Raw genomic sequence first — 11,338 nt, forward strand, 5'->3', positions numbered from 1 at the left:
ACTCAATTTACACCCTTGGCTCCTGTGGGCTGGGGGATCAGCAGAGGGCGGGATAATCCCAGCTTCTGGAGCAGATGGTTTCTGACTACCGCTTGACCCAGTTCCCTCCCAGCAGATGACTGACAGCGGGGCTGACAGCTCTCCACCAGGCCAGCAAAGTGTGGACCCTCCTCTCAACCTCCTCTTCCCTCCTCTTACTAGCAAGGATGAGGTGACTTCTGCCCCTCCCAGAGCCCGCTCAATGAGTAGGACGCTGGATCTTCCCAAAGGTGTGGAGCCCCCCCTCCCACTCAGCCCTATCCAGCCCCAGTGAGGCTCACAGTGAGAACGGTGGGAGCCAGACAGGCAAGGACGGCTGTTGTGAGGGTACTGGGGAGTGCGGGGTGCTTAATTCTTTACTGGCTTAAGGACTTATTCCTTCGTTCATTCATTCATTCATTCATTCACTCATTCAATCAACCAAGCATGAGTTCAATAAGCTGCCCTTGATTTGGCATCAGATGCAACCCACGAGACCTGGTCCTTGTCATCCAGGAGTCCAGGTCCCACAAAAGAGACAGATAGGTAAAGGGATAACAGCCAGGCACTGGGGCGAGGAGCCTAATATGGCAAATAACTCTTCAGGGCACAAGAGGGCCATGGTGAGCTTCACCAAGGAGGAGAGATGGGGCTGGGTCTTCAAGACAGAAGGAGTGCACCAAGCGGTTGGTGGCTGTGGTGATGGAAAGACCCAGAGAACCAGAGCTTGTGTGCCTGGTGGAGAGGCAAGCAAAGCCGCAGAGGTGGGGGCAGCCTGGTTCAGAGTCCTGCAGTGCCGAAGCACCTCCTTCCTGCCCAGAGACCACAGCCTCCATGGGCTGGGGGGACTGCAAAGGAGATGGAACCAGAGGCCAGAGCATGCTGTGTGGATGGGAACAGCAGAGAGCTGGGCTCTGGAAACAGCTCCAAAGAGGCAGAAGGGCTGCCATTGTGGGGACCCTCCTGGGACCCTGCTTCTGACTTCCTGTATCAGGTCCAATGTCGTCCCACACGGCCAAGCACCTTCAGGTCGGTTCCTCGGGTTGGGAGGGAGGGGGCGCTCGGCCTCCAGACTTGCAGGCCTCAGCGGGGCTGCAGTCCTGGCTGAGCTCCGCAGAGGCAGGAGCCGGCCTGAAGCTTGCTGCCGCCTGAAGCTTCCTAGCTCAGGGAGTGTGGGGAATGCTAAGCTGGACGCCACATTCCAGCTTAAGTTCCCCCAGGTCCTGGGAAAGCCAGAATGACCTCCCATTCTGCTTCCTCCTCACAGTCTTGCCTGCTGAGTGGGTGGGGGTCTGGGCAGTAAGGGGATGGGGCAGCATGGTGTTCCTTGGCCTCAGGGTGCTGCACCCTGTGGGCACTGTCGTGCTACTCTGCGCCCAGGTGGGGGCGTAAGGAAGGACAGAAGGAACCGCAGCCCTTGGGGTTCTGGATGGGTTGGGTGTTCCGTGTTCACTGACATGGTCGCTTGGTATGGGCCACCCAAAAAACTATGCCTTAGAATCACAGTGTACAGGATTCTGTGAGGAGCGTGACCAACATAACTCGTCTGGAGCTCCCAAGGTGTGACACAGGTGTTACTGTCCTCCCCCATGACAGGTGACGAGATAAAGACCAGAGAGGGTGAAGACGCCCCAAGGTCCCTCCTACAAGGCTGACAGTGGCTGAGAGTCCACTGGAACCCGGGTTTGTCTGAGACCAGAATGGACTACTTGGGGCAGGGAGGCAGTGATGCCGGAGACCTCGTCAGCCCCGCAAGTTCTGGGGCTCAGAGGCCTTCATGCCGCGAGGCCGGTTCCCCACACAGTCGAGGATTTTCCTGGGACTTGGAGCCGGCAGAGGCTGCGGCTGGCCAGGCCTCCAACGGCCACCGCCTCCTCTACCCCTCCAGCCCGCGGGGGCCCACGCCTCGTTCAGTGCTCGGGCGGCCCGGGGCGCTTGGCTAGGGCACTGCAGCCCGGGAGCGACATCCACCCGCGGAGCCAGCCCGCGGCCGCACCGCCGCCCCCGCCTCGCGAAGCTCGAGAAGGTGCACCCCGGCAGGGACGGGGGCGGCCGCGGCGGCGAGTTGCTTCTCCCGGTCGCCGAGGGCGGGGGCAGGGGCGAGGGCAGGGCCTGCGCGATCGCGGGGAGCGGGCAAGCACCGGGATCCTGGGCCGGGAGCCCGTTGGTGTCGCCCGCCACCCAGCTAGGCGAGGGTCCGGGGCTCCCACGTGGTGGGAAAGTTTCGAGACAGCAAAAGTGGCCGGGCATTGCGGGGGGGGGGGGGGGGAGGGGAGCGGGCCGGCTCGCCCCTCCTTCCAGCGAAGGCAGAAAGGAAAAAAGCGGGGGGAAGCGGGGGTGGGCGTGGGGAGCGGGAGGCAGCGACTTGAACAGATTCCGCCCCCCCCCCGGGGGGGCAGCCGGAGCGGGGAGGCACGGACAGTCTCCTCCCGCATGGCCAGGACGAGGAGACTAGCTCACCCCCCCTTTTTTTTATGCCAACGTCTATCTCAACGCGCGCGCACATACGGAGATTGTACAGCTTTTTTTTCCCCCCTTGGGAGAGAAAACGAGGAGAGTAAAAGAAGAGAGGGCAAAGAGAAGAACTCCTCGGCAGGCTCTGCACTGTGTCGCGGCCGGGCGCAGGGACGCGGCCGCCACCCTCCCGCTCTCTCTCGGCCCTGCGGCGTGTGCCAGTGGGAGAGCGAGCTAGGGCACCCGCACCCGGGAACGCTGCGAGACTTTTAGACGCTTCAACCGACCTCGCCGCCGCTGCAGCAGGCAGGAGAGAGAGGGGCGAGAAGGGCCCAGCTCCACCTTGCCTTCCTCGCACGGCGCCCCGCGCCCAGCCGGCCCGCGCAGGCAGGCGGTGGGAGGGAGGCAGCGAGAAGGCGGGCGGAGCTGAGGCCCCGGCGGAGCGCGCAGCGGCCGGCCCGCCCGCGGGTGGATGCGGCGCCCCGGGAGCCTAGAGACAACTTTGCCGTGTGACGCGCCGGGAGGACTGCAGGGCCCGCGGCCGGGGGCTCCGCGCCGCCTCTGAGCGGGCCCGCGCGGCCAGCGCTCCCCGGCGCTCCCGCCACTGCGCTCGCTCCGCTCCGCCGCCCGCACGCCGGCCCGAGGCGAGGACTACCGGCCCGTCGCCGGCGGCCGCGGCCCTTCTTCGGCGCTCAGGTGCCAGCGCGGGGCCCCGCCGCAGCGCCCGCCGCAGCGCCGCGCCAAGCCGCGCCAAGCCGCGCCCGGCTCCGCTCCGGGGACTCCGGCGCCTTCGCTTCCGTCTCGGCCAAGTTGCGTCGACCGGCCCTTTCGCCACCTTCCCCGCGCGGCGGCCGAGGCGCCGCTGTCGCCGCTTTCGCTTCAACGGAGCTGGGGGCTGCGGGGCCCCGACCCGGAGAGGATGGGGGGAAGGCTGCAGATGCCGAGGCGCCCTGAGACGCCCGCGCGGCAGTGACCCTCCGGCCCCCTCCTCGCCGGCGCGCCTCTCCGGCCCCCGCGGCCCTCGGCGCCCCTTCCCCGCCGCGCGGGAACCCCCGCGGCCCGGCCGGCCCCCTCCCCCTGCTAGCCGGCGGCGGCCCTCCCGGCGGGCGGGCGGAGGCCCGGGCGGGCGCGGGCGGGGGCGGGGCGGGGCGGCGCGCCGGGAGCCCGGAGCCCGGCCCTGCCTCGGCTCGGCTCGCCTCGCGGCGGGCGCCCTCGTCGCCAGCGGCGCACCATGGACGGGCTGCCCGGTCGGGCGCTGGGGGCCGCCTGCCTTTTGCTGCTGGCGGCCGGCTGGCTGGGGCCCGAGGCCTGGGGCTCGCCCACGCCCCCTCCGTCGCCTGCCGCGCCGCCACCGCCCCCGCCGCCCGGAGCCCCCGGTGGCTCGCAGGACACCTGCACGTCGTGCGGCGGCTTCCGGCGGCCGGAGGAGCTGGGCCGGGTGGACGGGGACTTCCTGGAGGCGGTGAAGCGGCACATCTTGAGCCGCCTGCAGATGCGGGGCCGGCCCAACATCACGCATGCCGTGCCCAAGGCCGCCATGGTCACTGCCCTGCGCAAGCTGCACGCGGGCAAGGTGCGCGAAGACGGCCGTGTGGAGATCCCGCACCTCGACGGCCACGCCAGCCCGGGCGCAGATGGCCAGGAGCGCGTCTCGGAGATCATCAGCTTCGCCGAGACAGGTGGGTTGGTCCCACGGGCGGCCAGCTGCGGCCCTCGCTCCCCACCCCCTCTTCACCCTCTCCCACCCCCTTCTCCTTGCCCGTCCGGCCGCCCCAGCCAGCGCACCCTGGGGGCAACGCGGGCTCTCGGCCCTGCCGCTCCCCTCTGGCCCTGTGCGCCCCGTCCTGGTTGCCGTCTTCTTACCCGCCTTCCACCACCCCCCGGCAGCATACCTCTTCCTGCTCCCCCGTCCCCGTCGCTGAACGCCTTGCCCTCCACCCCGGCTCTCTGAAACCCGGCCCCAGCGCCTCTGGGCGTGCATCCCCCTCCCGGCAGATGCGTGCGGCCCTGGCTCCGCGGGCACTTGCTTGGTGATTGCTTAATGTTTTTGTTTCCCACGATCGGAGTGTAGGCTTAGCAGTGTGGTTGGAGATGTGTGTGCTTGTTGATATCCGTGGGCCGGAGAAGTGTGTGTGTGTGTGTGTGTGTGTGTGTGTGTGTACGCGCGCGCGCGCGCGCGCGCGCCTGTGTGAGAGGCCCCAGGGCCGCTTCCATCGCCGGGCAGCGTGGGCTTGCCAGGATTGCTGAAGCCTCACTGGGGAGAGCTAGGCAACCTCTCTTCCGATTGTGTGGGCACCGGAATCGGGCGGAAGGCAGGCTTCTCAACAGGTCCCATCATTTACGCAGAGAAAGACGCGGCTCGGTTCGGGGGGCAGCCCGGTGCCTCTCGGCTCTCCTGGCAGCGGTAGCAGCCCCCTCGCCTGAGAGCCGCAGAGTTCGTAGTTAACAAAGGGTAGGAGTCCTTTCTGGAATTTTCTCCCGGCCCCGGATTGCAAATTTCTACCGCTGTCTAAATATAATAATCGAGAGACAGAAAATCTTTCAGAACTTTAAAAGAAGGAGGAAAATGTGCCCGCGCTGAAATGCTGCAAGTGCTTTCCACTCCGCTGTCCTTTTCAGGACTTGAATGAGCCAGGCTGGCTTTTGTGCCTGGAGCTCAGCCCCATTTGTGCGGAGGGGACTGCGGAGAAGGTCGCAGAGGGGGAAGCCCTGGTGCGGGCAGGGGGGGGGGGGGGCAGGGGGCTTGTGTGGGGGGGGGGGACACGCTTGTGTCACCAGGCTGAAAATGCCCCCCATCCTCCCAGGCAGCAGGCAGACGGTCCTGGTGCCGCCTGGGGATGAAAAGGGATGAAAAGTTTTGCATGGCCGGGTGTGGAGAAAAGCAGAGACAATCCGGCTGGTTTGTGCTTAGAAAGAAATGCATTGCTGTTTTAGCTGTCCGACCGAGTCAGGGAAAGCTCTACATGCAATTAGAGAGCTTGGATTAAAAGGTGCTTTGGGGCCCAGAGTAGAAATGTGATTCTGGAAGGTCGAGAAGGCCTTTTGGTCCCGGTGGCACAAAATGACAGCGGGGGCTGGTGTATTTCTGGTCCGTTTCACGGAGCCAGCTCTTTGACTTATAAATAACAGATTCAGGTCACAGGCAGCTCGTCCAAGACCAGCTTTTAAGGCTGCACTTTCCCCCATTTCAAAGTCAGATGTCAGTGTTATTAGAGGAGCCAGGCGAGGCCTGAGGAGGGGGCTGCAAGGCAGTGGTAGGAGGTTTGATAAAACTAGCCATGGTCACACAGTTGCCTTATTTGTTCTTCCTGGGGGGGGGAGAGGAAGAAGAAGAAAAAAGTACAGATTGCCAGAAGTCACTGAAATGTATCATGAGAGAGTAGTTGTGTCTAGGTTGGCATGGCCTCTCTTCTTGTTGAGCGGAATTATGAAGGAAACTAACAAGGCAGTTCCCCCTTTTCCTTGACGATATTAACCTGCCCTTTATGGGGAGCCAGCGTCTCCCAAACAGAGTGGACCTCAAGTTTCAAGGCTGAAACTTGGAAATTGTCAGAAGCGAGGGCTGCACTTTGCAGCCTGCAAAGCACGTTCTTGTGTCAGAAATCTGAGCAGAGCTCGCTTGTTTGCCGTGGAGGTTCCACTGGGGGTTGGATCAGATCATGCTTAGGTAAACACTAGGAAGAGGCGGTAGGTGGCTCAGCTCGATTTTGCAATGCCCTGAGTTAACCAAAAAAAAAAAAAAAAAAAAAAACAAAAAAAAAAACAAAAAACAAAAAACAAAACCCCAACCTCTCTCCAGACACAACCCACCCCCAAATCCTCACGATCCTGGTTTTGTTTTTCAGATTTCACAGATACCCATAACAACTTGTTAAGATCTTGGCCCCCTGACAAGTTCCTCTGTTGAGCTTTGAGGCCTGACAGCCTGTCTCCAGGGAGCCCTGGCTGGGGAGAGGTGAGGCAGAATTTTAGAGGCCCCCCCGGACCCTCCAGCTCCAAGCCGGTTGGGTGTTTCTCAATGGAAAGCGCTTTTCTCTGCCTCTCCCAGGTTGCACTCAGAGGCCCTGGCCCCAGGAACAGTCTTTCTGGTCAATAACGTTTTCCAGCTGTGTGGCAAGTTCGCATTCCAGCATCACGCCACTGAGTGTCTTTCCCCATTGCCTCGTGTTCTTCTTGAATTAACTTGGCCTGCTCTCCCACTTCTCCGCAGATGGCCTCGCCTCCTCCCGGGTCCGTCTGTACTTCTTCATCTCCAATGAAGGCAACCAGAACCTCTTTGTGGTGCAGGCCAGCCTGTGGCTCTACCTGAAGCTCCTGCCCTATGTCCTGGAGAAGGGCAACCGGAGGAAGGTGCGGGTCAAGGTATACTTCCAGGAGCAGGGCCACGGCGACCGGTGGGACGTGGTAGAGAAGAAGGTGGACCTCAAGCGCAGTGGCTGGCACACCTTCCCTCTCACCGAGGCCATCCAGGCCTTGTTCGAGCGCGGTGAGCGGCGGCTCAACCTGGACGTGCAGTGCGACGGCTGCCCGGAGCTGGCCGTGGTGCCTGTGTTTGTGGACCCAGGCGAGGAGTCGCACCGGCCCTTCGTGGTGGTGCAGGCCCGGCTGGGAGACAGCAGGCACCGCATCCGCAAGCGGGGCCTGGAGTGCGATGGCCGGACCAACCTCTGTTGCAGGCAACAGTTCTTCATCGACTTCCGCCTCATCGGCTGGAATGACTGGATCATCGCGCCCACCGGCTACTACGGGAACTACTGTGAGGGCAGCTGCCCTGCCTACCTGGCAGGGGTCCCTGGCTCTGCCTCGTCTTTCCACACGGCGGTGGTGAACCAGTACCGCATGCGGGGCCTCAACCCTGGCACGGTGAACTCCTGCTGCATCCCCACTAAGCTGAGCACCATGTCCATGCTCTACTTCGACGACGAGTATAACATCGTCAAGCGGGACGTGCCCAACATGATCGTGGAGGAGTGCGGCTGCGCCTGACCGCAGCAGGGCTGCGGCCGTGGGGGGAGGGGGCGTGGGGGGGCACGAGGGTGGGGCCCCTGGAAGGGCTTCTTCCAGCCCCTGTGGGAACCGGCTGCCCAGCCAGCCGAGTGCGGTCCTTCTGTCGGGCTGCCCAGCAGGTGCCAGGGTGAGGCCTGAAATCTTTTCCTACTACTTCATCGAGCAAATCAGTCCAAGCCAGAGCCCGGACGCTCAACTGACACGAGATACTTTCAAATGCACACGTAGATGCGCACAGCCAGACGCGTCCCGCCACCCACACGGCAGCCTCCGGGATACCAGCAAATGGATGCGGTGACAAATGGCAGCATAGCTACAAATGCCTGTCAGTCGGAGAGAATGGGGTGAGCAGCCACCATTCCCACCAGCTGGCCCGGCCATTCTGAATTGCGCCTTCGGAGCACACATAAAAGCACAAAGACAGAGAGAAAGAGAGAGAGGGAGAGGGAGCACGAGAGCCACAGAGAGGAAAAGCAGATGCGGGGGTGGGGAATGTACGGACAGGCAGGAGGGCTGTGTGTCCCCCTTTGCTTGTGTGCAAGGCCCGCCAGGCCTCAGCATCTCCTGGCTCAGACATGCTGGCTTCCTTCCCTGCCTGGGATCCTTCATGCTGCAGGACCAGGGGAAGCCTGGCTTTTCCCAGCCTTGTAGAGGGAAAGAGACCCGGAATGGACACAACCTGCCAGAGACCATGGAGCTGTGGCAATGACCGTTTGACTGTCGCTTGGGTCCCTGGCGTGACTTATATGTGTGTGTGTGTTGGGGGGAGGGAGGGAGGGAGAGGAGAAGGGTCTTAATTTGATGCTTTAACTGATCACTAGCAGTTGACAGACAGGTCACACGTTCCAGTTGTATCCTTGAAAAGGGACTTTTCTACCAGGTAGGACCTTTTAAGTTAAGATTTGAATCATTTTACAAGGGAAGAAAAAAAAAGTTGCAATCTGTGCCCTTCACTGGGGATGTTCCTCCAGGACTGGTTGGGATAGGGTTGGAAATGACCCCAAGGCAAGGGAATGAGCCCAGAGGAGGAGGAAAGGGTGGAGTGGAGGCATTCTGGAAATGCTGGTAGGCATGGAGGGGGGGTGCCCTCCCCCCATCCCAGTAGGGTTTGTGGGAGGGGAGCAGTGTAGCTGGTCTGGGAGAGCCGGGGAAGGCTTTCAGCTGCTTTGCAGAAGTTACCCGCGTGGGTCCCAGCCACCAGGGCGGACCATGGACGTGCCCCCCGCCTCCCGCCTGCTCGCCTGCCCACCCGCCCCTCCTAGCACTTGCCGACTTGCCTGAACGCCCGTGATCTTGCACTTGCCCATCTGCGTGTGTCCAGGAGTGGCCCTTGGCAGAGCACTGAACTCGCTCGGCCCCCAGAGGCCCAGGTGCCGCGTGAACTATGCAATTTAAAGGGTTGACCCACACTAGACGAAACTGGACTCGTACGACTCTTTTTATATTTTTTATACTTGAAATGAAATCCTTTGCTTCTTTTTTAAGCGAATGATTGCTTTTAATGTTTGCACTGATTTAGTTGCATGATTAGTCAGAAACTGCCATTTGAAAAAAGAAGTTATTTTTATAGCAGCAAAAAAAAAATACAGTTAAATGTATTATACATAATTTTGGAACCAAAGAGGCCAACAGATCAGTTTTAATTTTTATTAGATGGTGAGGCCATCTTCTATGAGGTAGACGTTCTGAACAATCCCTTGAGTGGCCTGCCAACGTTTCAGGGTATAAATGGATTTTGTTTATTCAGTTTGATGTGTCTTTTCTATCTTTACACACCCAGAAGGTACAGAAAAAAAAAATGACTATGGTAGAATGCAGGTGTGCGTCCTTAAATCCCCACCTTTATGTTTATTTAATAAAGCTCCCCTTAGGTTCTGTTTCATAATAATTTAAAACCAAACAATTTTCCCATAGACTTGCTGTTAAAGTATTTTACATCTGTGTACAGTTTAAGAAAATAAAAGATCGAGTGCCACGGGCTTCCTGCCTTGTGTGGTGTTGGGGGAGCCACGGCGGGGGGGGGGCAGGGCGTGGGCAGGAGGCGGTGGCCGGGAGAGGCGTGGGCTGGGTGTCCAGCTTTGATGCCCCTGGCCTCCACGGCTCGCTCCCGGCCCTCTCTGAGTCCTTGCCATGAGCACGGATGTCAGTCAGAGAGGCTAGGAAAGATGGCAGAAGATCAAAATGAAGGACAATTAGCAAATTCATGAATTACACATTTGTTTACCCTCCCGGTCCCAAGACTAATTATGTTCTACCAGACCCACATCTATTACCACTTGAAAGTGCCGGTTAAGCCCGCTCCCCCCATCCCTGGAAGGAAATGTAAAACCTGGAAGGGAGAAGCCCACCTGACCGCACCCACCTCCATTCACTAATATGGGTGACTGTAACCCAGAAGAGGCTGGGATCCTAGGACAGGAGGGTGAAACAGAAATGAGGCCATCAGTATGCTGATTGTCCTTGCCTGCTGGGAATTTAACTGGGAATAGGTAGTGGCGGTGGTTTTTGTAGTGACAGAGGTCCAGCCCTTATGGCAGGTAGGACTCGACAGACCCACGAAGGGCTGCTGGGTATCGTGCTTTTTTGGGACATGGTTTCATCATTTTCCAGAGCTTGGAATCTGAGGCTCAGAGAGGTTCAGAGCTTGCCTGAGGTCACAGAGTTGGGACAGGAACGCTGGGCACTAGAGGCCACGTGTCCCAGCTGGCCCACCTATTCTGGGAAGACTGCAGTCCTAAGGCCGTGCCTTTATCTGAGGCCCTGGGGTTGCTCCTTGGTTTTTGGATCACGTGTGGTCTTCCCAGAAAATCTCAGGACATTTGAGCAGGCAAGGTCTTACAGATTGGCCTAACCCTGTTAAGGTTACAATGGGAAAACCGAAGGAGGCAGCAGGCAGCGGGAGGGACATATCACAAGAGGCACAGCCCGCTGGTGGCAGGAGGTGGTATCTGGCTTCTGTTTCCATCCTTTGCCTATCTGAGGGAGCTACTGCTCTACCAGCCTTTTTTCCTGAGGACTGTATTTATTGATCTGCACGATCTTCAGACACTGTACAGTCAATAGGGACAAAGAAGAAAATTTCATAAAGATAGGCTTGGCCTGGGCATTTGGGATGTAAGTTGGGATCCAGCTGCTTCTCTCCAGTGGGCTACGTCTAGCTGCTGGTCGCTCTAGGCCCTTGGTTCAGCTGCTGCCCACCCCTGGCCCCGGAATCTTTGCTGGCAGCCTCTGGGGTGGGCAGTGTGAGTCACCAGGGTGCCTCTACTCTTTGGGATATTGAGCACCTCTGGGGCCGACCTCTGGGACTGAGCTTCACAGGGTGGCCCATGGATCCCACAGTAGCCCCAGGAAGGGTCTGCGACTCAGAGGTCACGAGGTCAGTGGGCTGAGTGGTGCTCTGCTGCCCTTTGCTGGCAGGGGCCCCTGTGGGCTCTGGCCCCGCTGGGACAATGGCAGTTGGTAGTAACTTTTCCTGACAGGTGCAATGAGGACAGACAGGTCCGCTTCCCTGGGCCTGGGGCTAAGTGTTCTTTCAGAGTTGGGATATGCTGCTTCCTTCCCATGCTTCTATGGCCATAGGCTCCCCTGTTCCTTCCTTCTTATTCAGTTCTTGGTCCTTTTCTACCTACTGCCCTTTCCCATTCTCTGCCTCTGTCTTCCCAGTGGGCCTGCCCTGAGGGCACACTTCTCTCTGGGGTATGGCTCTGGAGCCCCACATTGCAGGCCAGAGAGTAAGCCTCTCATGCTGTCCTCCAGGTCCAGTGTCTCTGACCCTGGGCCGTCCTGGTCTGTTTTAAGGTTCCTCTTCCTTCCCCCGGATCCCTGTTTCCCTTCTTCAGACCACCAGGTTGTTAGCCTC

General features: G+C 59.9%; 1 protein-coding gene across 1 annotated transcript; it reads left to right on the forward strand.

Moving 5' to 3' along the window:
* Positions 1 to 3,703: 3,703 nt before the first annotated feature.
* Positions 3,704 to 7,474, forward strand: LOC111144170 (inhibin beta B subunit). Its single transcript, XM_022498353.1, has 2 exons — positions 3,704 to 4,151; positions 6,683 to 7,474. The coding sequence occupies exons 1-2, from the start codon at positions 3,704 to 3,706 to the stop codon at positions 7,456 to 7,458; spliced, it is 1,224 nt and encodes a 407-aa protein (XP_022354061.1). The 3' UTR covers positions 7,459 to 7,474.
* The last annotated feature ends 3,864 nt before the right edge of the window (positions 7,475 to 11,338 follow it).

Source organism: Enhydra lutris, unplaced genomic scaffold, assembly GCF_002288905.1.
Source record: "Enhydra lutris kenyoni isolate GAN:26980312 unplaced genomic scaffold, ASM228890v2 scaffoldscaffold1, whole genome shotgun sequence".
Classification (NCBI taxonomy): Eukaryota; Metazoa; Chordata; class Mammalia; order Carnivora; family Mustelidae; genus Enhydra; species Enhydra lutris.

Coding starts and splice junctions, on each gene's coding strand:
- LOC111144170 (XM_022498353.1), top strand. CDS start 3,704: ATGGACGGGCTGCCCGGTCGGGCGCTGGGGGCCGCCTGCCTTTTGCTG. Junction 4,152..6,682: donor CATCAGCTTCGCCGAGACAG/GTGGGTTGGTCC, acceptor ACTTCTCCGCAG/ATGGCCTCGCCTCCTCCCGG.